Source organism: Zeus faber (genome assembly GCF_960531495.2).
Source record: "Zeus faber genome assembly, chromosome: 3".
Classification (NCBI taxonomy): Eukaryota; Metazoa; Chordata; class Actinopteri; order Zeiformes; family Zeidae; genus Zeus; species Zeus faber.
In genome coordinates this window covers 14,985,758-15,012,263 of record NC_137190.1, presented here as the reverse complement: position 1 = coordinate 15,012,263, position 26,506 = coordinate 14,985,758, and the positions used below count along the sequence as shown (strand labels likewise).

At 43.9% G+C, this 26,506-nt stretch overlaps 1 protein-coding gene and 2 long non-coding RNA genes across 3 annotated transcripts in view; all 3 read right to left on the bottom strand.

Annotated features, from left to right (window-relative positions):
• kif26ba (kinesin family member 26Ba) overlaps window positions 1–1,302 on the bottom strand; it is a gene marked incomplete at its 5' end in the record, with an annotated part of 82,683 nt that extends 81,381 nt beyond the window's left edge. Inside the window, one exon of the mRNA XM_079998221.1 lies at window positions 1,243–1,302. Coding sequence (XP_079854347.1) covers window positions 1,243–1,302 — 60 coding nt within the window. The remainder of the gene's footprint in view (window positions 1–1,242) is intronic.
• A 3,378-nt stretch (window positions 1,303–4,680) lies between these two features.
• Window positions 4,681–10,527, bottom strand: LOC307228532. Its single transcript, XR_013844087.1, has 6 exons — window positions 10,412–10,527; window positions 7,065–7,252; window positions 6,706–6,813; window positions 6,503–6,559; window positions 6,229–6,366; window positions 4,681–5,999 (listed from the first exon to the last, which is right to left on the bottom strand). It is a non-coding gene; the product is annotated as an uncharacterized lncRNA (long non-coding RNA).
• A 4,967-nt stretch (window positions 10,528–15,494) lies between these two features.
• On the bottom strand, window positions 15,495–21,063 carry LOC307228435. The gene is made up of 6 exons (XR_013844083.1): window positions 20,772–21,063; window positions 18,611–18,786; window positions 18,256–18,363; window positions 16,795–16,851; window positions 16,526–16,663; window positions 15,495–16,296 (listed from the first exon to the last, which is right to left on the bottom strand). It is a non-coding gene; the product is annotated as an uncharacterized lncRNA (long non-coding RNA).
• Between the last annotated feature and the right edge of the window lie 5,443 nt (window positions 21,064–26,506).

Sequence of the window (26,506 nt, the reverse complement as noted above, 5' to 3'; positions counted from 1 at the left end):
GCCAGACAACCTAATAGCCAACCCTTTAAATGGCAACTTACAATATGAAAAATGTCACAATAAAATGGTGATGAAAATACGAATCAGGAACATTAGGTGTGGGCAGTGAGAAGGGGAAGTTATTTTGTCGTCTTCTACAGGTGTTTGTACAGCAGCAAAGCTACTTGTCATGAGGTAATTTGTGTAAACTGCAAAAATGCAATAACAATGATAATGCAATATACAGTTCAGAAAATTCCAGAATGTATGTGTTCATTATATCAGCCCACCTCTCTAACTGGACCAGGCGTCTGACATAATGGCACTGAATGAAACACAGTACTTGATAATTCATTTAGTCAACCACATGCAAGCAGTTCAGTTGCTCTGACTAGTTTTAAATACAAGGGCCAGTGGTTTGTCGATCTCTATAGTTAGATATATCTATTTTAAAATATCAACAGATGTCTAAGCTTTTCCACTACATTCCTTTATTCAATATTCTCAGGAATAATGCAAAGCTCCAAACCTAAACAGCCAGTATAATGCTAAGACTGTAATCGGAAACTGAACAGCACTCCAACCCTACAGGATTTACAGATCTTGGGATCTTCTCGTTGTTTGTGCATATAGTATCATAGCTATGAGCATCCAGTGGTTATTTCTAAGGGGGAAAAGTCAGATTCCAAGCTGTGTGTCAATCGAGCATTGGATCTATTAGTGTGGGAGTTGAGGAAATGAGGGTGGCTGATTACTGGTTAAATGCAGGTATAGCGCAGACTCACTGGTGCAGCAGCAGTCAAGGGTGTATTGTTAGGATTAGTAATATCATTAATATTTCCTTTATTTATAGGCTGCAGGTAAAGTCAAATTGAGATCAGAATATCTTGACATACATACATACATACATACATACATACATACATACATACATACATACATACATACATGCATACATACATACATACATACATACATACACTGTACACACTCACAATTTACAATTAAAGCGATTAAAGTAACAATAAAGAATTATGAGACAGCTATTGTATCACATAATAAGTAGTTCTCCCTTTGTGAAGCAAACAGCCCATGAAGCAGTCCACTCCATGTGGGTTGAGCGGGTGGTCAGTGATCCAGGTGTGGACACAGTTCCATTGGATGTACCTTCCTTCACCACAGACCACATCATTTGGAATTTGCAAAACCCCATGTTCTATTGTTTAGTGAGAGAAGTGCACTTTTTTGGGGGGGATAACCTACCCCATACTTTCTTCCACGGCTGGTCACAGACCTCTCCTTGGTCCCAGACAGTGATGTCATGTTGGGGTGGAGGGAGAAAAGATCTCTGCTTCACATCCAAAACTGGACCTGATGGATCCACTGCAGTCTGTCCTTTAAGCTCCTGGAAATCCACGTGGAAACCGAGAAACAATATATTGCATGTCTCCAAGGGATGGTGGGGGGGGGGATAAGAAACAACGAGACACAATGACGCTTAATTCCACGAATGGTGCCTTGAAGACAAATCAGCGAAATCCTTGTGGAGAAATGGCACAGGTCGCACTCCTGTGGTCGCAGCAGCGTGGAGTGGAAGCGGCGCTCGACGCGGCTCCTTCACATCCCTCTGGTCGCAGGCTTCCTCCTGCAGGTGAGAGCAGCCTGGGATGCCCTGACGCGGACGGGGAGCTCTGAGCCGCGTCGGGGCGGTGGGTGGTCCGAGATCCGGCTGGACGGAGTTCTGCCTCACGGTCCGTGCACCCTGTTGACTGAGGATGATTCCACGGCGCCGAGACCAGCGCTGAGCTGAGGTGGACGGTGGGGGGCACATCTGGAAGTGGGCGTGTCCGCACCCAGACGTGTCTATCTCACACACACACACACACACGCACACACACACGCACACACGCACACACACACACACACACACACACACACACACACATACATATACTGTATATATAAATATTTACATATATAAATAAATTAATAAATATATATATACGTATATACAGCATAAATTTATATGTATATACACACACACACACACACACAAAATATATATATACACACTGTATATATATATGCACACATACATATACACACATAAATTGAACCTGTACATTCTACTGCAGTTTTGTGAGGTGGTTGTAAAATTAAGCTCTTATAAAGCACATTATACATTATATATATATATATATATATATATATATATATATATATATATATATATATATATATATATATATATATATATATATATATATATATATATATATATATATATATATATATACATATAGAAACAAAACACTGCAAGCCTGCGCGTGCAGTAGCTCGCGAAGATTAGTGTGTGTGCGCGTGCTTGTGTCACAGAGGAAGTTAAAACTAAATCACTGCTTATCACTCGCTTTCTTTTTTTTTTTTTATTCCCATAATATCACTGGTTATATGCAAATACCACTAAAATACGCAGGTTTAATGTAATTTGAAAATATGAATGAACATAAACAATCTCTGTTGGGGTATTAATATAATATACTCAAGGTAATATACAAAAATAAAATATTCAAAACACTTCATCGAAAACACTAAATATACACAAATACAGATTCAGGACAAGTGGAAGTTTGGTAAGTGTCCAGTTCCAGTCTGTTGAACAGTTTAGTGGAACCACAGTGAGCTCTGCTGTTCATACTGAGTCATTGAAGGCGACAGGTATTTGTCAGTCTAGGAGACAAACGGTTATAGAGAATAGAACATTTACGGCAGGGGTGTCAAAACTACGGCCCAAGGACGAGAATTCAACAACGTTCGCGTGTCCAGAAACACGGGTGTGCGGCCAATCGGAGACTCGTCAGCTGAACTTATAACGCCAAGTGTCAAGATAAAGCTTGTGCTTTTGATTTGATTTTTTTTTTTTTTTTTTTTTAATCGGTTGCAGGTGACGAGAGCGCAGACGCCGCGGACACCGCCGACCTGTTCATTTTTTATTTGATTATTATTATTATTTTATTTTTTTTCGGGGAGTTGACGACAACTTTTGCATTTAGGGAGGAGCAGCTTGGTCTTAGGAGCCTCAAGGGGCACGACGACGGTTTTTTCATTTTTTTTTTTTTTATTTGAAGCTGCGTCTGACGCAGTTGACAAGATGGGGGACTTGGATGGGTCAGGCTGCGCGGGGTTCGAGGGGATGGGGCTCCGGCAACGACAGGCGAGCGCAAAGGAACGGCCTCTATGGCGCGCGTGTGTGTGTGTGTGTGTGTGTGTGTGTGTGTGTGTGTGTGTGCGTGCGTGCGTGCGTGCGTGTGTGCTTGGTGGGAGTGGGGGCGAGGCCGTTAAGACGCGCTGTGCCGCCCACCCAGGAGCCCCTCCGTGCCAAGGGCGCTCGGCGGCTCGGCTCGGCGACGAACGCTGCTGTGAAAACGGCGGACGTGATTCGAGCCCGAGGGCTCTACCGCGGGGAATTCTCCAGCTTTCCTCTCCGATGGCGACGCTCGAGCACCGGGGGGGAGCCGGCTGGAGTCGCGGCGGTTTTATCCCCCCCCCCCCCCGAGATCAGAAATCGACCAGTTTTTGAAAGAGAAGGAGCGACCTCCCCGTCAGCCGAGTGACCCTCTGCGGTTGGCGGACCCGGCCCTTTTTTTTTATTTTTTATTTTTTTATTTTTGTCAAGTTGATCTTATCTCACCTTAACACACCGAACGGGAGCCTACAAGGCAGAGACCGGCTCGCACCACAACTTCATGCGCGCATGAAAAAGCATCCCGGCGCGACCCCAATGCCGCGCGCTTCCTTCCCCACGCCGTCCGAAATCAAATCTGCTTTGGAGGTCAGCGCCTCCAAGATTTATTTCTTTTTTCTTCTTCCCCTTATCACCCAGACAGAAGTCAAGCCGTTCCCGACTCCCTTTCTCGGTGGGAGGCGGGAAGGAGTGGGACAGAGTCTGCGATGAGAACGTATCGAGATGCGGTGCGACCGTTCTCCGAGGAAATCAACATCAGCTTCTCTCCCCCGCCCCACGTCCACCGGAGCTCGGAAAAGTCCCAAGTTCCCCCTTGATGAGACGCCAGTGCAAAAAAAAAAAAAAAAAGAATGGGTGCGCCCCGCTGTTCCCGTTATAGGTGAGTTAAACATATACGACACAGCATTCATGTGTTAATGAGCCCAATTACTTATTAAATGCAGTAGATTAAAGCTGATAACAGTTTCTTACGGATTTGTCGACGTGTTAACAAGACCAACAATTTATTTGCCGAACAAGCTTGAAATACACCCATCCCCTTTTCCCCCTTTTCTCTCCCCCTTTATACAGGGGCCGTGCAGGGAGAATCACCATCCTGACTAAGAAGCAATCTGAGGCTGCTGTTTTGAGAATGTGCTGCCAAGCGATTTTTGTGACAAAATAAATGAAAACTCATTCATGGAATGCTGTGATGTAGGCTGTTCTTATTTTCAAGGGTTAAATTATCAAGCATAATTTACCTACATTTGACTGATTTTGCCAACTTTAATACACGACAGGTGAGGCGATATACCTCACCTCTAGTGGTTGGCCCAGCCCTTCGCATGTTCTTCTGTATGTGGCCCTCGGTGAAAAAAGTTTGGACACCCCTGATTTACAGAGGAATACTGTGAACGTTTATAGAGGAGAATAGAACATTTACGGTGAAGAAAACTGTAAACATTTATATAGGGGAATATTGTAAATACAACATCTTTCCTTGGCAAAGGACCTGTGTACTTGGAAATTACACACATAATGTATACGTTTAATTGAAAAGCAGAGGCAAGATCATGGCAAATGGAAACAACAGAACACAACACTCTAAACATACTTTACTTCATTCAATTGTATAAACAAACAATGTTTTGAGAACTAAGTTATATACAATAGCTACATGAATAGTAGCGCTTAACTGGAGCCGTAAAAGCATTAACTGTAGATGTTATGTCAAAATATCTATCAAGTGTGTTTTTACATACTTGTACATAGGTGCAGAATCTTGAACAGGTTGAAAACACTATTCCTACGCGAGATGGAATGGCTGTATTTGTGGGAAAACAATTGGGGGTGTAAAACTGATTAAATGGTAATAAAAAATAAGGTTTTACAAGAAAGACTGAAATGGGAGGACTGAAGAGGAGCGAACTAGGACTGAAGATCTTATGCTGATCTCTTCTTACATGGGCTCCTCTTGATTTCGAACAAAATGATATCACAGAAAAACAGCATTTAGACACAAAACATGCCGTGCTGTCTTGCGGTGGCAGCAAAATGGAGGAAAACAGTGTAAAAACATTAATAAATCCCATTAAAAAAAGCCCAACTTTTCAGGGATCACATCTGTAGGATGAAGTGTTATCCATGTGTTTGCATTGGGCACGTCTGCAGGTCTGTATTATTACTGTACACCACTTTAAACTGCTCTTACTACTGTGCGCCACCTTAAGTAATATTGCTGCAATACTTATTACTTGTACTTACACCAACCACTACTTGCCCATATTGAGATAGACAGATAGATACAGGAGGTGGATAGATAGAGAGAGAGAGAGAGAGAGAGAGAGAAGAGAGAGAGAGAGAGAGAGAGAGAGAGAGAGAGAGAGAGAGAGAGAGAGATAGATAGATAGATAGATAGATAGATAGATAGATAGATAGATAGATAGATAGATAGATACATACATACATACATACATACATACATACATACATACATACATACATACATACATACAGTAGATAGATGGATTGATAGATGGATGAATAGATGGATGGATAAATGGAGTACACATGTATACATTTTCATTACATATCTTTTTCAATGTGTACCTCTTTCTTGAGTGTGTTCACTGTGTTCCTCTGCCAGAAATTCCCTCTGGGGATGGATAAAGTTTTATTTTTCCCCTCTCACCTTTCCACAACAAGAACACAGAGATATCCCAGCAAATGTAACAACAACGACGGACACGATGAACTCCAGGATGGACAAGGCTGCCATAAACATTTCGGTTCCACTCTGAAAATAATGGGATGGTTAGTGCAGCTCGGGCCAAGAAAGCACTTGACGCATTTGTCGAACAAGCTGATATAAGTGACGATTATGAATATGTTCATGTGACACATGCACATGCAATGTAATGCAAATACAATTTTAGATGATTGGTTCTTTTTGAAAATGATCTTATGGACAGAATTACAACCAAAATGCTTGATACAAATTTAAAATATACAACTCAAAATCTCACCAGAGGAAAGCAAATTCTTTGCTGATTGTAGGTATGACAAGGAGGGAAGAGGAAGATGAGACCAGCAGATATATGTGAAGTAGATCCATAAAGAGCAGCTACAGCGGCAAGCACATTCATCGCTAAAGTGCCGCGCACCTAGAAAAGAGTAGAAATGATTGAAACTGAACAAAAGCTAATCATTTAACAGCGATAAAAAACAACAACATTTGATGAGATCATATCTTCACCATTTTCTAAAGGGATCTAGAAACCAATTTAAGTTGATACTCACCATGGCCTTTGTCAGTTTTTTGTCTGTGAAAATCGTCAGAGCACCAGTAGCAATGTACTAAAGAGGGAGAAAAATAACTCAGTTATTTTATCACACTATGCAATTTTTTTTAAGTTTTCAATTCTCTCTCATTTACTATTCAATATATTTCCCAACGACTCATGTATACCTTGAAATATGATTTATTCCATTGATTTACTTACAATGATGACTCCCCAGTACAAGGTCAGTGCAAACTCGATTCCTAGATTGACAGACAACAACGCAATCGCTGCCAAGATCATGATGATCCCAATTGTTACGTGAACAGCCTGTAGGAAGAAAGGTTAAGATTATTTACAGATCAATATGCACTATTTTAAGTTAGTAGCAAGTAACTTTTTTTTTTTTCTTTTTTTTTTTCTTTAAAGGTAGCGAGACAAACAAAGACACACTTGATCCATCATTCTGCCTTCTACAGTATTTTATTACCAAAAAGGTTTCCTTCGAATAATATCACAGCAATATACCGTATGTGGACAATAGAACTGGAAGGGAACAAGGTACTTGTAAAGCGTCTTACCCCGAGTATCTTGGGATAAGCTTTCTTGAACTTTCTGAGGCGTGTGGAGGTCTGTCCCTGCTCCACCTCTTCGCCTTTCATCACGGTAAATCCAACGCTTTCACCCTCCACAGGGTTGGACATCTTCAAAACTCCGGCTTTGGGATCAACACTGTCGTATTTATGTGTATTTGGGTCCCTTTTTTTTCCTATGGAATGAAAAAAAACAGCTAAATGAGGTTATCACATGAAATAAATTAGGTAAATGGAAGCTTATTTCAGTTATGTAAAAATAGTTCCTTTGTACATTGTACTTCCTTAATGTGGACAGCATCGCCAATTTTAAACCCAGGCCTTATTAAGATGATGCTTCCCATCACATTTAACTGTTATAAGCACAACTTCTTTCATCGCTTTACTATTGTGAGACTTACTGCTCTGCAACAGCTGCTCACTGGGCATAAACGCAAGAATGTGCTTTTTGAAAATGGAAATCTGACATTAAAGTCTTTAAGTGTATTTTTAACATGCTTTGAATAACAGCAATATCACATTTGCAATTGCCGCTGTAAATCCAAAGCGTAATATTGGCTACAGTAGGTTGCCAGTAGGTTGCCAGTGGGATGCGGCACAACCTCCTGTTTCTAGTCTCTTAGTTAGTGGATGTGGCCAAAAGCGCAAGCGCATCCATTTTCCCCAGATATATGGTAAGACTGTCTGGTAATATAGAGACTTACTGCCTGCAGATAGCAGTAATTTCAAGGCCGATTGCCGCTTTTATCCGGCAGTGTTGGCTGACAACCGGTCCGGTTAACTATGTGTGCCAAAAGTGGGACAGACGTTCAAGTACGTCCTGTATCTGCGATTGGATGGTTCTAGTGTTTCTGGGCAGAGGTCAGTATACAGTAGCCTTGGCCTATGTGGCCCAAAGTGTGCACCGCTGGGATATGCCATCAGGACTTGAGCCAGAACTTGCAGGAGGGTGAAAATTAAATCTGCCAAGACGAGGTGGCCCCAGCAACTGCACCTGTAGCCTCTAGTGGTGTCGAGCCTGAGCCACAACAGTAGCGTGAAAATCCATTGTGGCGGTGACCCGTCCAGCCAACTGACCTCAAACGGAATTATTACTTCTGACCGGTGAGTGTGTATTTTTTACGGCTGTATTTTTTTATTACATGTCATAGCTATATTTAAAATATGTATAATGTTGCTGTTTTTAATATATCCATGCCTACGTCCTTTTGGCTCTATGATTACGTCGTCCCCCGTCAGCTGACGTCAGTGTTGACTTATTTTCATTTATTTCATATAGTCTCTGTTGAGACTTTAAAAAGGGGGGAAAATTGTTAAAACGGTAGCTTTGAGCGTTAAAAAGAATGTCAACTATTGGAGAAAATGCACATTTATGGCACTAAATATTAAATAAAATAATCATATACAATTAGAAAACTGGGCTATTAATGCATTAACCAGATAAGGGGGGATTACATCTGAATAAATTACATTCTCACCATCTTCAGAAATCTGAAAAGAGGTTTCTTTGGATTTCGGAGTCTTAAAGAGTATGTGTCATGATCTATGCCTTCATCTACCTTCCCCTCCCTCTCCTTACCTGTCCCATTAGTCCAACTCCATTCACCTGCGCACACAGCTGTTCCAGATCTGCAATCTAACCACTATATATGCCTCTCTCACCAGTCACCCTTTGCCAGATTGTCTTCGATGCTTGCACCACACTCTCCAGCGTTCTCCGGATTGATTCCCCGCTACCGACTCTGCCTCGCTCCGACCACGTACCCTGCCTGCCCCCCCGCCTGTCTTCTGTCTGCACTCCTCGTTATCGAACCTGCCTGTCCCCGTCGACGTATCCTGCTTGCTCCCTGCCTGTCTTCCGTCTGCTCTACAAATAAAAGACCTTACCAAGTATCCCTGCCTGTCTTTGTGCTGCAATTGGGTCCTTACCACACCCTTTACAGTACTATTTGGCCAACAATGGACCCAGCACACAACCCCAAGTTGCTGGCACGCCTGGGAAGGGTGGAGTCACAGCTCCAACACCAGGAGGCTGTCCTAGCCTCCACCTCAGCGGACGCAGGCTAGCCAGGAGCAAGGGCTCGCCACGCTAGCCGCCCAGGTCCAGCGGCTCGCCCTCGCTCTCGTTCAGTTCATCCCGCCGCCTGCTTCCCCGGACCCACCTCCACCAGCACCGGCCCAGCCTGGATACTCCCTGGAGCCCCAGGTGGAGGTTCCAGAAGTCTACGCCGGAGACGCAGACGGCTGTAGTCTGTTCATCACGAACTGTTCCATCCTATTCGCTCTGCAGCCCCACACCTTCGCCTCCAAGGATGCCAGGGTGGCGTTCGCCGTAAATCACCTGACCGGCCGCGCTCGGCGGTGGGGAACGGCCGAGTGGGAATGACGCACACCAGCCTGCTCCTCCTTCCACGCCTTCGCCACCGAGCTCCGCAAGGTGTTCGGGGTGACATCACAAGGTCCCGATGCTGCTGGTGGACTCCTGGGTCTCAGTCAAGGGTCCCGCTCCGTGGTCGATTACGCGATCGACTTCCGCACCCAGGCTCGACTGAGCGAGTGGAACCCGGCAGCCCAGATTGACGCATTCCTGATGGGATTAGCAGAGTACGTGAAGGATGAGCTAGTTTCCCACGACCTGCCCACCTCTCTCGATGGCATCTTTGAGCTTGCTTCCTGTAGCGACCGACGCATCCAGGCCCGGCAGCGAGAGAGGCGTCAGAGGCAAGTGGAGCGCCGCCCAGCAACCCGTCTTCCAGGTTCCTCCGGGCCGGCTCTTCCGGCCCGTCAACCCACGAGTGAAGGCAACGCCGTCAGTATTTTGAGTCACTATACAATGTATGGGCCAGGCATTTAGAATGGCTGCTTTTAAAGTGTGTGGGTCACAGCTGGACCAGGACTGATAAACTTCTTCAGCCACCAGAGGACCAGATCTGGCTCGAGTGTTGTTTATCTGATTGGCATGCTCCGTTTGGGATGGGCTTTCTGGCAGCAGAGCGCTAAGTTTCGCAATAGCAAAGCATACAGAGAGGTTGCGCTCTAAACATTTAAGGTGTAGTTGGTGTCGTCTACGATAATATTTACCCGTTTGCCACATGCATTTCGGTTGTATTTATTCTTCTCCATATTATTACAACTTGATTGATTAACCTAAGAAACTTTCAGTTGCATTAAAAGTGCTATGCCAAGGTTATTATAATTGTTTATTTTGCGGTTATAATCACAGATTCCTATGTCATACAGCACCACTACTAACACACATTTTGTACATAACCTGTGATAGTTTGTTTTTCAGTTATTTTATTCATGTGCAACACGTCGTGAAAATAAGTACATACCTGTTTTCTCCAACTTGGTCCTATTTCGGTCTGTGAAAATGGCTCAAGTGTTTTTTTTTCGGCTCCCCCGTCTTATATATTAGCTGTTCGGCGTTATATAAAAGGGGAGTGGGAGAGTACGGGATGAGATCATTCTAGTGTGTACACATCCACGGCCAGTTGGGAAGTGTGGCAATTCTCCACAGAGTAGAATACTGTAGCGTGCAGCGAGGGGAGATGGGCCCACCCCCCACCGAGCCATGGACAAGCTGGAGGATGTGTGGCCGCAGCTGGCGAGGAAGCAAGAGCTGGAGGATCTCACGGTGGCCCCCTGGGGCCTGCTAGCATCGTTGGAGATCGTTTTGAATGATGAGACTGGAACTCTGTGCATAGAGGGCCTTGGTCTCAGGGTCCAGTGCTGACACCACCGCCCACGCTGGTCGTTGGCCTGCCCCTACCCAGGCCTGGAGATGAGTAGGATGGGGTCCTGTCTGTGGTCCTAGCAGAGCTGCTGTGGACCAAAGATCTCCAGGCTGTCGTCGCCCACTAAGACTTGGGAGGCAAGGTCACTGCCGGGTGGGGGAGAATCGTCTCCTTCTGCTGTGGTGGACCGGAGGGCCGCCACCAACGGCGTTGCCGTCATCCGGTCCTCCACATGCTGGCAGTATGGGCATGCCTCCTCCTCACAGGGGGGTCGTGACAGGGCGTCTGCATCGGCATGAAGATGACCGGCCCGGTGGCGTATCTGAAAGTCGTAGTCCTGCAGGGCCTCCAGCCACCGGGCCAGCTGGCCCTCCGGCTCCTTAAAGTTGAGGAGCCAGATGAGGGAGGTGTGGTGAATGCGCAGGAGGAACTTTCCACCGTAGAGGTAGGGCCAGAAGTGGAGAAGCCTCCGAATGACAACCAAAAGGTCACGGCAGGCCACACAATAGTTCCTCTCTGAGACGTGTATATATACAGTGCTGCTTGAAAGTATGTGAACCCCTTGAGCAGTTTAGATGTTTCTGTTGTTTTACCATGATTTCCTTATTTTATCATTACCAGTTTTTATGTATGAAATGTCAGATATATGTTTATCAATTGCATGTACAGTACTTGTTTAGTGTGACTTGTTTAAGTAGCCCAAAAACTACATGAAACATGAAATTAGTGTATGTGCAAAAGTAAGTGAACCCCCAGCTGCATTGGTTAAGTCAAGCAGGTAACAGACTCAGGTCAAACACATTTGGGTGCTAAATTAATCATTTAAGCAGACCAATGAAATGAGACATCCTTGGGAAAGGCTTTGGGCTGCACTAATTAAAAGAGAGAGGAAACCAACTTATAAGACCTATAAGGCTATAAGACCATCTCCAAAAGATTCCAGCTCCATCCATCCACTGTAAGACAATCAATTTACAAATGGAAGGCCTTCAACATGACAGCAACTCTGCCTAGAAGTGGACGCCCATCAAAACTATCACCCAGAAGCACCAGAAGAATAATAAATCAGGTAAAGGCCAACCCACACATCACCTCTAGAGAGTTTCAGACCTCTCTGGTAGCATCTGGGACAAATGTGCATGCATCTACAATCATAAGAAAATTGAATAGCCATGACATTCATGGGTTGCTAGAAGGAAGCCTCTGTTCTCAAAAAAGAACAAAGCTGCCCGTTTCAACTTTGCCAGAGAGCACTTGGACAAACCAGAGGCCTTCTGGAAGTCCATTCTCTGGACAGACGAGTCCAAAATGGAATTATTTGGTCACAGTCAAAACCACCGTGTTTGGAGAAAAGCCAACACTGCATATGAAGAAAAGAACCTCCTCCCAACAAGCATGGTGAAGCATGGTGGTGGAAATGTGAAGGTCTGGGGCTGCTTTTCTGCTTCTGGACCTGGACGACTCCATATTATCCAAGGAACCATGTATTCTCAGGCGTATCAACAAATTATTGACCAGAATCTCCTGCCATCAGTCAGGGAGTTGAAGCTGGGACGAAAATGGATTATGCAACAAGACAATGACCCAAAGCATTCCAGCAAAACTACAAAGGAATGGCAGAGAAAGAGGATTCGTACTCTGGATTGGCCCAGTCAAAGTCCAGACCTTAATCCAACTGAAATGTTGTGGCAAGACCTGAAGAAGTTGGTACATAACAGATGTCCCTCCACCCTCTCTCAACTGGCTGGGTTCTGCAAGGAGGAGTGGGCAAAAATCCCCTTAAGCAGATGCGAGAGACTGGTTAGTGGTTACAGAAGACGTTTGGTTGAAGTAATGGCTGCGTAAGGAGGAGCCACAAGCTACTAATAAAAGGGTTCACATACTTTTGCACATGTTACATTTTCAGTAACAATACACCTTTGTTGAATTAAATTATGAAAATGTATCTCTTTTTGTGTGTGTGTCTATTGTTTGGAAGGTGTGCTTTACAAACTGGGATTTGGATGTATGTTTAATAAGGTTATTTTAATGTTTTTCACAAAAACAGTGACCATGTCTGGGGGGTTCACAAACGTTCAAGCAGCACTGTATGTATATATATATATATATATATATATATATATATATATATATATATATATATATATATATATATATATATATATAATTACTTGATTACAATTACATGTAGAGGTGCTTCCCCTTCATTCACTTTTGGTGAATGTAGCCTTGCCCAGAAGGAGTTGATATCGATGGTATCCATCGTTCACTGGGTGTTTCGACCCTGAACTGCAACACCCTCCCGATGGTAGGTCGGCAATGGTGGCCAAGTCACAGTCCATCTATCCTCCTGGCTTCCAGCTAAGCTCCTCCCTCCTGTTCCATAACCAGCAAGAGGCTCTTTCTGCTGCCTCCCCCATCCTACAAGTTGCTGTCTTTCTCTCCCTCCCTGTCATCCCAATGGCTGTGAGCATTCTCCACACGCACTGGGCAGGGAATCCTCTACAGCCGGCCTCGACTGGTAACAGCCATGCCTGCCATCCTTTCCCCCTGCAGTCATGCAAGAGATCCTGGTATTTGGCGTTTTTTCTTTCAAAGGCCTGGTCGCACCCCTCTTCCCATGGCACTGTAAGTTCTATGAGGATGATCCTCTTTGCCTCTTCAGACCACAGGACCACATCCGGCCTCAGGGTTGTCTGGACAACCTGGGGGAACTGCAGTCTTCCTCCCAGGTCCACCTTCATTTCCCATGATCGTGCCTTTTGTAGCCGGCTGTTTCTTGTTGTTGCTGTGGTTGGTGGCTTTTCTCCTTCCTTTACAAACGTAATTGATGGTGTCGTTTTCCCATGTGGTTGGCGTTTCTTGCATCTCTCCTGCTCCAGGGTGTTAGCGAGTGTAATGAGCACCTTGTCATGGCGCCACCTGTACCTTCCTTGGGCGAGTGCTACTTTACACCCTGGCAGGATGTGTGCCATGGTGAGCCTCTCGCTGCAAAGCTTGCATAATTGGTCCTCTCTCATGCCCCACTTGTGCAAGTTTGCTGGAGTCGGGAGTGTGTCATACACCGATCTTAATCGGAAAGAGATACGGAATGGCTCCAATTTCCATAGATCTCCCCATGTGATCTTCCTCTTGGGTAGGTCCCATTTAGTCCAGGCTCCATGGGACGCTAGCTCTAGTGCCCTTGACCTTCGTCCTTCCTCCTCCAGGTTCCGTACATCCTCCTGGATCATGGCTCTTCTGTCCTTGGTTCCTGCCTCCCCCATTGTTGGAAATGGGAAGTTCCGAGATCCTGTCTTCCTGTGCATGGCATTCCAATGATGTCACGTAGCTTCAACATGCTTTCAGCTTGTGCAATAGATGATTTAGCTGCGCACTTGCGTCCTGATCGTGTGATGACGCCTGCATTTCTGACTAGTTCATCCTGGGAGTCTCTGTAGTTACGACTCTGCACTTTGCTACCTTAAATTCCTCCACTATGGATGACAGAGGAAGTTGGAGCTGTCCTGATCTTATGTAGAGGCCTACTGAAGTGAAGCTTGGAGGGATTCCCAACCATCTTTGGAGGTACTTATTGATCTTCCTTTCCACTCCTTCTACACTTGTCATAGGGACGTCATACCCTGTCACCAGCCACTTGAGTCTTGGCAACAATCCGTGTAGGTAAAGCCATGCTTTAAACGTCCCCGGGAGCTTTGATTTTTAGTCCTCCTCAGCCATTCCTCTGTCTGATTTTCTGTAGTGGTGATGTTGTTCCTGTCGATAAGTGACTCGTCGAACCACTTTCCAAGGCACTTGATTGGATCCTCCTCTATCGATAGAATCACTTCTCCTTGCACCAGCAACTTGAACCTGTTCATCAATGTAACTTTCCTGATCACCATACACCTGGATTTCTTTGGTTTAAACTTCATTCTGGCCCACATCGCCATGCAGTCCAGAACTGTTAGCACCCACCTCGCCTCCACATGGGCTGTGGTCATCACTTTAAGGTCGTCCATGTTACCTCTTATTGGGGGTTGTCGGATGCCTGATTCCTTCTTTGGACCTCTGGCCTCTTTCCCAGCTGCTGTTATTAGGAGGTTCAAACCCATGATGAAGAGGATGGGGGAGATTGTACAGCCATCGGTACAGAGATTGGTGGCACGGTGGCGCAGTGCATTGCACTGTTGCCTCACAGCAAGAAGGTCCTTGGTTCAATTCCCGCCTGGGGCGCTGTTGGCCCTGTGCTCCAGGAGGGTTTTCTCCCAAATAGGAGTCTTTCTGTGTGGAGTTCGCATGTTCTCCCCGTGCTCACATGGGGTTTTTTCCACCTAACGTCAGTAGAGACACATCATTGTCTGACCAGTGATGGACATGTGTCCACAAATGCTGCCCACTGCTCCTGGCAGCCCCCCCAGAGGAAGGACAAGCCAGGATGGGTTAAATGCAGAGGCCTCATTTCTTGGTCTAGTTGGTACCATTCCTTGATATCGCTTATCGTCTCACTAGGTGCTACCGCTGTGCGCTGCGCACACACACATATATATATATGTATATATATATATAGATTAAAGAAACAAAACACTGCAAGCCTGCGCGTGGACGTAGCTCGCGAAGATCAGTGTGTATGCACACATGCATCTGTGATAATGAAAGACAAAATGAAAACAAAATCATTGCTTATCACTGGCTTTCTTTTTTTTATTTGGATATTAATAAAATAGATTCAAAATAATATACTAAAATAAAATATTAAAAACACTTCATCTACAACACTAAATATACAGAAATACAAATTCAGGACAAGTGGAAGTTTGGGAAGTGTCCAGTTCCAGTCTGTTGAACAGTTTAGTGGAACCACAGTGAGCTCTGCTGTTCATACTGAGTCATTGAAGGCGACAGGTATTTGTCAGTCTAGGAGACAAACGTTTATAGAGAATAGAACATTTATGGAGTAGAATACTGTATAAAATTTAAAGAGGCAAATATAACATTGAACATACAACATGTTGTTTCCTTGGCAAATAACCCATGTACTTGAAAACTGCACACATAATGTATTTGTTTAATTGAAAAGCAGAGGCAAGATCATGGCAAATGGAAACAACAGAACACAACACTATAAACATACTTTCTTTCCATTAAAATGTATAAACAAACAAATTGTTTTGACTAAGTTATATACAAAAGCTACATGAATGGTATCGCTTAACTGGAGCAGTCAAAGCATTAACTGTAGATGTTATGTCATGTTTTCGTGTATTATTTTGTTATACATGTTTAATCTTTCATTGCTTATCTTTTTTCAATGTGTGTGTGTGTGACTGTGTTCACTGTTTTTCGCTGACTGAAATTCCCTCTGGGGATGGATAAAGTTGTATTTTATCCTCTCTCACCTTTCCACAACAGGAACACAGAGATATCCCAGCAAATGTAACAACAACGATGGACAAGATGAACTCCAGGATGGACAAGGCTGCCATAAACATTTCGGTTCGACTCTGAAAATAATGAGATGGTAAGTGCAGCTCGGGCCAAGAAAGCACTTGACGCATTTGTCGAACAAGCTGATATGAGTGACAATTATGAATATGTTCATGTGACACACGCACATGCAATGTAATGCAAATACAATATTAGATGATTGGTTCTTTTCGTAAATGATCTTATGGACAGAATTACAACCAAAATGCTTGATACAAATTTAAAATATACAACTCAAAATCTTACCAGAGGAATGCAAATTCTTTGCTGATTGTAGGTATGACAAGGAGGGAAGAGGAAGACGAAACCAGCAAATATATGTGAAACGGATCCATAGACAGCTGCTACAGCGGCAAGAATATTCATGATTAAAGTGGCGCACACCTAGAAAAGAGTAGAAATGATTGAAGCTGAACAATAGCTAATCATTTAACAGCGATAAAAAAAAACGTGATGAGATCATATCTTCACCATTTTCTAAAGGGATCAAGAAACCAATTTAAGTTGATACTCACCATGGCCTTTGTCAGTTTTTTGTCTGTGAAAATCGTCAGAGCACCGGTAGAAATGTACTAATGAGGGAGAAAAATAACTCAGTTATTTTATCACACTATGTAATTTTTTCTGATTTTTTAATTCGCTCTCATTTACTATTCAATGTATTTCCCAACGACTCATGTATACCTTGAAATATGATTTATTCCATTGATATGGAATCAGGATTCTCCTGAAAGGACAACTTTGGGACTTTTTATCTGTGGATCTAGAGTGGCCACTGGAGATTTTACGCTCCAACGCTCTCAACAACAACAGCAACAACAACAACAACAATGGAGCCGCTGTTCCACGGGTGGGCCCACGGAGAAAGCACCGTGGTAAACGAGGCGGCATTCGCCACTGCAAGCGGACACTGACACAGCACTACCAGACCTATTTGATGTGTTGTGTGGACTTCAGATTGAACATCCTGACACAGCTATGGTGGTGACAGGGGACTTTAACAGGGCGAACCTTAAAAAAGTTCTGCCTAATTTCTATCAACACATCACGTGTGCCACCAAGGGAGACAGAACTTTGGACCACTGGTACACACCTTACAAGAACGGATACAAGACGGTCCCTGCTTTTGGGAAATCTGATCCAACCAGGATTTTGCTGGTTCCCATTTACAAGCCGTGCATTGTGCATGAAACGGTGGTGATGAGGGACATAAAGCGGTGGTCGGACCAATCAGAGTCTGCGCTTCAGGACGCTCTCGCTGACGTAGACTCAGACATGTTCCAATCAAGTTCCATTGACATCAGCGAGTTTACGGAAGTAGCTGTGAGCTTCATGGCTACGTTAGGACTTATACACCAGGAGGTGTAGTAGCAGAGCCCGCAGGATCATGAAGGATCCTCACCACCCCAACAACGGACTGTTCCAGCTGCTGCGGTCAGGCAAGCGCCTCCGCAGTCACACAGCGAGAACAGAGAGACTGAGACAGAGTTTCTTTCGCAAGCCATAAGAACTGTCAATGCTGACCTCACCAGGGGTCCTCACTGAGACACACACATAGGCTCCAGTACCTTACTGTGCTGTATGTAGCATACTGTACTGGGTTACTGCATACTGTGCTGTATTGCTGTTCTGCAGTTCCTGCATTGCTGTGCCATACTGTTGTGTACTGTACTTTTTATCTCCACACACACCTCACTTTATTCACATAAGTCTATTCCCTCTTTTTCTATTTTGTACCCCCACTCTGCATTACCTTTGAGGTATTTTATTTTATTCTATATTATTTGATTTACTTACTGCATTACGATTTAGGAATCAGTTAGTTAGTAAAGTAGAAATTAGGTAGCTATTGTGTTCAGTCTAGAACATATTGTGTATAATCACCGGGTGCATTGCACTGACATTTCACTGCATATATGCATGGAAGTATGTATATGTATGTGATGAATAAACCTCTTGAATCTTGATTAACTTACGATGATGATTCCCCAGTAAAAGGTCGATACAAACTCGATTCCTACATCGACAGACAACATCACAATCGCTGCCAAGATCATGATGATCCCAATTGTTACGTGAACAGCCTGTAGGAAGAAAGGGATTTTAAGATTATTTACAGATCAATCTGCACTATTTTAAGTTAGTAGCAAGTAACTTATTTATTCTTTTTTCTTTAAAGGTAGCGAGACAAACAAAGACACACTTGATCAATCATTTTGCCTTCTACGGTATTTTATTACCAAAAAGGTTTCCTTTGAATAATATCACAGCAATATACCGTATGTGGACAATAGGACTGGAAGGGAACAGAGTACTTGTAAAGCGTCTTACCCCGAGTATTTTGGGATAAGCTTTCTTGAACTTTCTGAGGCGTGTGGAGGTCTCTCCCTGCTCCACCTCTTCACCTTTCATCACGGTAAATCCAACGCTTTCACCCTCCACAGGGTTGGACATCTTCAAAACTCCAGCTTTGGGATCAACTCTGTCGTATTTATGTCCCTTTTTTCCTATGGGATGAAAAAAACAGCTAAATGAGGTTATCACATGAAATAAATTAGGTAAATCAGGGATGGTAGCTCAGGCGTTAGAGCTGGTGGTCTAGTGATCTAAAGGTTGCTGGTTCGATCCCAGGCTCCTCCTGCTAGCATGCTGTAGCGTCCTTGAGCAAGACACTTAACCCCTAATTGCTCCTGATGGCTGCGTCCGTCGGTGTTTGAACAATTGTAAGTCGCTTTGGATAAAAGCGTCTGCTAAATGTAAATGGAAGCTTATTTCAGTTATGTAAAAATAGCTCCATTGTACTTCCTTAATGTGGACAGCATCACCAATTTTAAACCCAGGCCTTATTAAAATGATGCTTCCCATCACATTTAACTGTTATTAGCACAACTTCTTTCATCGCTTTACTATTGTGAGACTTACTGCTCTGCAACAGCTGCTCACTGGGCATAAATGCAAGAATGTGCTTTTTGAAAATAGAAATCTGACATTAAAGTCTTTTAGTGTATTTTTACCATAAATATCACATTTGCAATTTGCTGCTGTAAATCCAGGGCATAATATTGGCTACAGTAAGTCGCCAGTAGGTTGCCAGTAGGATGCGGCGCAACTTCCTGTTTCTAGTCTCTTAGTTAGTGGATGTGGCCAAAAGCGCAAGAGTCAATAAAACCCAGAAAAACCTCAAAACACACAGTTTGCATCCATTTTCCCCAGATATATGGTAAGACTGTCTGGTAATATAGAGACTTACTGCCTGCAGATAGCAGTAAGTTCAAGGCCGATTGCCGCTTTTATCCGGCAGTGTTGGCTGACAACAGGTCCAGTTAACTATGTGTGCCAAAAGTGGGACAGACGTTCAAGTACGTCCTGTATCTGCGATTGGATGGTTCTAGTGTTTCTGGGCAGAGGTCAGTATACAGTAGCCTTGGCCTATGTGGCCCAAAGTGTGCACCGCTGGAATATACCATCAGGACTTGAGCCAGAACTTGCAGGAGGGTGAAAATTAAATCTGCCAAGACGAGGTGGCCCCAGCAACTGCACCTGTAGCCTCTAGTGGTGTCGAGCCTGAGCCACAACAGTAGCGTGAAAATCCGTTGTGGCGGTGACCCGTCCAGCCAACTGACCTCAAACGGAATTATTACTTCTGACTGGTGAGTGTGTTTAAAAAGAAAGGAAACTTGTTTAAAAAAAAAGGGTGGCTTTGAAGCCCCAAAAATAATGTAAACGATTCGGAAAAATGCACATTGATGGCACTAAATATTAAATTATATAACCATATACAATTACAAAAAATGGACTATTCATTGAATTGATTAACCAGAAAAGAGGGATTACACCTGAATAAATTACATTCCCACCATCTTCTCAAATCTGAAAAGAGGTTTCTTTGCATTTCGGAGTCTTAAAGAGTATGTGGACGTCACGACTCATACAGCTAAGTCATTTTATATGGCAACGAGTATACAGTAGAAATACCACTTTCGCAGTATTTTGAGTCACTATACAATGTATGGGCCAGGCATTTAGAATGGCTGCTTTTAAAGTGTGTGGGTCACAGCTGGACCAGGACTGATAAACTTCTCCAGCCACCAGAGGACCAGATCTGGCTCGAGTGTTGTTTATCTGATTGTCACGCTCCGTTTGGGATGGGCTTTCTGGCAGCAGAGCGCTAAGTTTCGCAATAGCAAAGCGTACAGAGAGGTTGTGCTCAAAACATTTATGATGTAGTTGGTGTCGTCTACAGTTATATTTACCCCTGTTTACCGAATACATTTCAGTTGTATATTTATTCTTCTTCATATTATTACAACTTCAACTAGATTTATTAACCTAAGACACTTTCAGTTGCATTAAAAGTTTATTTCGCGGTTATAACCACAGAGTCTTACTCCATAACGCACCAACACTAACACACATCTTGTACATAACATGTGATAGTTTGTTTGTCAGTTATTTTATTCATGTGCAACGGGTCGTGAAAATAAGTACATACCTGTTTTCTCCAACTCGGTCCTTCTTCGGTCTGTGAAAATGGCTCGAGTGTTTTTTTCTCGGCTCCCTGGTCTCATTTAATAACCGTTTGGCGTCATATAAAATGGGGCGAGGGAGAGTACGGGATGGCGTCATTCTGGTGTTTGAGACATCCACAGCCGGTAAGGGAGTGTGGCAATCCTCCATCTCTGTGGCAATGCTCCATCTCTGTGGCAATCCTCCGGATAAAGGCTTGGACAGCAAGTTCTTCCTGTGTTGCTGCGTCAAGGGTCGGCAGCGCACGCACCCAGGCTCTCCCCCAGTCCTCTCCGTCGGTTGACAAGCTGATCCCTGACATCTTCAGGGTAAATCCGGGAGCCGAACCGATACTGTAATACCCTCTCAATGGCTGGCAAGTTGAGCGGCTTGAGTGTTTCTTAAATAGTGGGGCGCGCCCCCCTGGAGGGGCTCGGAGCGATGCCAGGGGGGGGGGGGGGGAGGAGGCGCTGCGACCCCGGGGAACATGTTTTGGTTTTTTTTGCGGCGGGGAGTAGGGTTTGTTTTGCACCGAACAAGAGCACACAGCACAGAGCAGGAGATAGGAAGTGCAGATAACAAACCCTTAAGAGACACCATGGAAAAATATTGAACAGGGATGAAAAGGAAGGCGGAGAGAGACGGGGATAATGAGACAAACGTAAGCCTCCCGAAAGCTAAGACGAGGAAATATGACGAAGCGTATGTAGCGCTTGGCTTCACTGTGACTATGGTGGGAGACGAGGAAAGAGCGGTATGTTTACTGTCTAAAAAAGTTGGCAGCGGACAGCATTAAGCCTCCATTATGGATGACAGGGGAAGTTGGAGCTGTCCTGATCTTATGTAGAGGCCTACTGAAGTGAAGCTTGGAGGGACTCCCAACCATCTTCAGAGGTACTTATTGATCTTCCTCTCCATTCCCTCTACCTTGTCATAGGGACGTCATACACTGTCACCAGTCACATGAGTCTTGGCAGCGGTCCGTGTAGGTAAAGCCATGCCCCAAACGTCCCCGGGAGCCCTGATTTCTAGTCCTCCTCAGCCATTCCTCTGTCTGATTTTCTGTAGTGGTGATGTTGTTCCTGTCGGTAAGTGACTCGCCGAACCACTTTCCGAGGCACTTGATTGGATTCTCCTCTATCGATGGAATCACTTCTCCTTGCACCAGCAACTTGAACCTGTTCATCAATGTACCTTTCCTGATCACCATACACCTGGATTTCTTTGGCTTAAACTTCATTCTGGCCCACGTCGCCATGCGGTCCAGAACTGTTAGCACCCACCTCGCCTCCACTTGGGTTGTGGTCGTCACAGTAAGGTCGTCCATGTAACCTCTTATTGGGGGTTGTCAGATGCCTAATTCCATTTTTGGACCTCTGGTTTCTTTCCCAGCTGCTGTTATTAGGAGGTTCAAACCCATGATGAAGAGGATGGGGGAGATTGTACAGCCAGTTACAATCCCTTTTTCCAGGTTTTGCCACTGAGTTGTAAAGTGGGCTGTTTTGAATTGTAGCTGGATTCTGCCAAAGTAATTGATGATCATTCCCTCGATGTGCTGAGGGATGTGGTAGTGGTCTAATGCTGCATGGATGAGGGCCTGAGGGATTGATCCATAGGCATTGGCCAAATCCAGCCTTTGCTGGTTTTGGCCTCCCGGATCATCTGACTGAGAACTCCGGTGTGTTCCAGACATCCAGAGAAGCCTGGGATTCCACCTTTCTGGATAGCGGTGTCGATGTATCCATTCTCTGTCATGTATGAGGTCATCCTCTTAGCCAGTACAGAAAGGAAGATTTTCCCTTCTACACTTAGTACTGAGATTGTTCAAAATTGATCGATGGTTGATGAGTTCTCTTCCTTTGGCACAAAACATCCTTCTGCCTTCTTCCAGAATGATGGAATGATGCCCTTCTTCCAAATCCTCTGTAACAGCTTCCACAGCCCCTGGAGGAGCATTGGGCATTTCTTATACACCTTATAGAGTAGACCGCTTGGGCCGGGAGCAGATCCTGTTCTGGCCTTCTTTACCACCTCTTGGACTTCCTTCCGGGATGGTTCGCTGATGTTGAGCTCTTTTCCAGGTGTTTCAATTCTGTCAATGTTTGGGTTGGAATCTAGGGCTTGGTTTCTGGACATGTCATTGTGGGTCTCCCCCAAGAACGCTTCCACATCTTCTTTGGGGCTAGTCAGCCTTCCAGATTTTGCCTCACCCAGTAGTGTTCTGGTGAATCGGAAAGGGTCTTTGGTGAACTGTGCTCTTTTGTTCTCCCTATCCTTCCACCTTTTCCGAATGCTTTCTCCTTTTCTGAGTCTGCAGAGACGTTCCTGGACTTGGCACTTCAGATCCTTGATGCCAGTTACAATCATCACCCGGGCCTCTTTTGAAACATTTGTTGAGTGTCTTAATTTCTTCCCTCAAGCGATGGATTTCTCTTTCTCTTCTGCTTGGCTGGTGTGCAGTCTTGATGTTACCCTTCTTGTCCTTTATTCCAAAACGCTCCCTTGCCAGATTGTATGTTATTGTTGTGAGTACTGACTTTTTGCTCTGCTGTCCCTACTAGTGTGGCTTCTAGCACTTTGTCGAGGTCTTGGTCTAGTTGGTACCATTCCTTGATATCGCTTATCGTCTCACTAGGTGCTACCGCCGTGCGCTGCGCACACACACACACACACATATATATATATATATATATATATATATATATATATATATATATATATATATATATATATATATATATATAGATTAAAGAAACAAAACACTGCAAGCCTGCGCGTGCACGTAGCTCGCGAAGATCAGTGTGTATGCACACGTGCGTCTGTGATAATGAAAGACAAAACGAAAACAAAATCATTGCTTATCACTGGCTTTCTTTTTTTTATTTGGATATTAATAAAATAGATTCAAAATAATATACTAAAATAAAATATTAAAAACACTTCATCTACAACACTAAATATACAGAAATACTAATTCAGGACAAGTGGAAGTTTGGGAAGTGTCCAGTTCCAGTCTGTTGAACAGTTTAGTGGAACCACAGTGAGCTCTGCTGTTCATACTGAGTCATTGAAGGCGACAGGTATTTGTCAGTCTAGGAGACAAACGTTTATAGAGAATAGAACATTTATGGAGTAGAATACTGTATAACATTTATAGAGGCAAATATAACATTGAACATATAACATGTTGTTTCCTTGGCAAATAACCCATGTACTTGAAAACTGCACACATAATGTATACGTTTAATTGAAAAGCAGAGGCAAGATCATGGCAAATGGAAACAACAGAACACAACACTATAAACATACTTTCTTTCCATTAAAATGTATAAACAAACAAATTGTTTTGACTAAGTTATATACAAAAGCTACATGAATGGTATCGCTTAACTGGAGCAGTCAAAGCATTAACTGTAGATGTTATGTCATGTTTTCGTGTATTATTTTGTTATACATGTTTTATCTTTCATTACTTATCTTTTTTCAGTGTGTGTGTGTGACTGTGTTCACTGTTTTTCGCTGACTGAAATTCCCTCTGGGGATGGATAAAGTTGTATTTTTTCCCCTCTCACCTTTCCACAACAAGAACACAGAGATATCCCAGCAAATGTAACAACAACGATGGACACGATGAACTCCAGGATGGACAACGCTGCCATAAACATTTCGGTTCCACTCTGAAAATAATGAGATGGTAAGTGCAGCTCGGGCCAAGAAAGCACTTGACGCATTTGTCGAACAAGCTGATATGAGTGACAATTATGAATATGTTCATGTGACACACGCACATGCAATGTAATGCAAATACAATTTTAGATGATTGGTTCTTTTTGAAAATTATCTTATGGACAGACTTACAACCAAAATGCTTGATACAAATTTAAAATATACAACTCAAAATCTTACCAGAGGAAAGCAAATTCCTTGCTGATTGTAGGTATGACAAGGAGGGAAGAGTAAACCAGCAAATGTATGTAAAACGGATCCATAGACAGCTGCTACAGCGGCAAGAATATTCATGATTAAAGTGGCGCACACCTAGAAAAGAGTAGAAATGATTGAAGCTGAACAATAGCTAATCATTTAACAGCGATAAAAAAAAACGTGATGAGATCATATCTTCACCATTTTCTAAAGGGATCAAGCAACCAATTTAAGTTGATACTCACCATGGCCTTTGTCAGTTTTTTGTCTGTGAAAATCGTCAGAGCACCGGTAGAAATGTACTAAAGAGGGAGAAAAATAACTCAGAGTTATTTTATCGCACTATGCAATTTTTTCTGTTTTTTCAATTCGCTCTCATTTACTTTTCAATGTATTTCCCAAAGACTCATGTATACCTTGAAATATGATTTATTCCATTGATATGGAATCAGGATTCTCCTGAAAGGACAACTTTGGGACTTTTTATCTGTGGATCTAGAGTGGCCACTGGAGATTTTACGCTCCCAACGCTCTCAACAACAACAGCAACAACAACAACAACAATGGAGATAGAACTTTGGACCACTGGTACACACCTTACAAGAACGGATACAAGACGGTCCCTGCTTTTGGGAAATCTGATCCCACCAGGATTTCGCTGGTTATTTTGGGAAATCTGATCCCACCAGGATTTCGCTGGTTCCCATTTACAAGCCGTGCATTGTGCGTGAAACGGTGGTGACGAGGGACATAAAGCGGTGGTCGGACCAATCAGAGTCCGCGCTTCAGGACGCTCTCGCTGGCGTAGACTCAGACATGTTCCAATGAAGTTCCATTGACATCAGCGGGTTTACGGAAGTAGCCGTTAGCTTCATGGCTCAATAGGACTTATACACCAGGAGGTGTAGTAGCAGAGCCCGCAGGATCATGAAGGATCCTCACCACCCCAACAACGCACTGTTCCAGCTGCTGCAGTAAGGCAAGCGCCTCCGCAGTCACACAGCGAGAACAGAGAGACTGAGACAGAGTTTCTTTCACAAGCCATAAGGACTGTCAATGCTACCTTACCAGGGGTCCTCACTGAGACACACACATAGGCTCCACTACCTTACTGTGCTGTATGTAGTGTACGCAGTAACCATACTGTACTGGGTTACTGCATACTGTGCTGTATTGCTGCTGTTCGGTGTTCCTGCATTGCTGTGCCATACTGTTGTATATTGTACTTTTTATCTCCACTTACACTACCTCACTTTATTCACATGCCACTTTAATGCACATATCTGTCTATACACAATAGCCTCTCCGATAAGTCTATTCCCTCTATTTCTATTTTGTACCCCCACTCTGCATTACCTTTGAGTTATTTTATTCTATATTATTCGATTTACTTACTGCATTACGTTTTAGGAATCAGTTAGTTAGTCAAGTAGAAATAAGGTAGCTATTGTGTTCAGTCTAGAACAGGGATGGGCAAACTACGGCCCGCGGGCCACATCCGGCCCATTGCTCTTTTTAATCCAGCCCGCCGAAGATTGGTACAGAATTCATAATTATGACTGCATTCATTTGACCTTGACCTGTAATGCCTGGCGTTTCATTAGGCGCAGTGACTTGATTTTGCGGAGCCCAAGCTACTCTCTGTTATTACTCTGCTACTACTCTGAACCCATCTGCAACAATGAGTGGGCCAAAGAAAAGAAAAGTCGACAGTGAGTGCCGAGTGTTTAATAAGGAATGGACAACTAAATACCTTTTTACTGAAGTCCGGTCAAAGGCTGTTTGTCTTATTTGCCA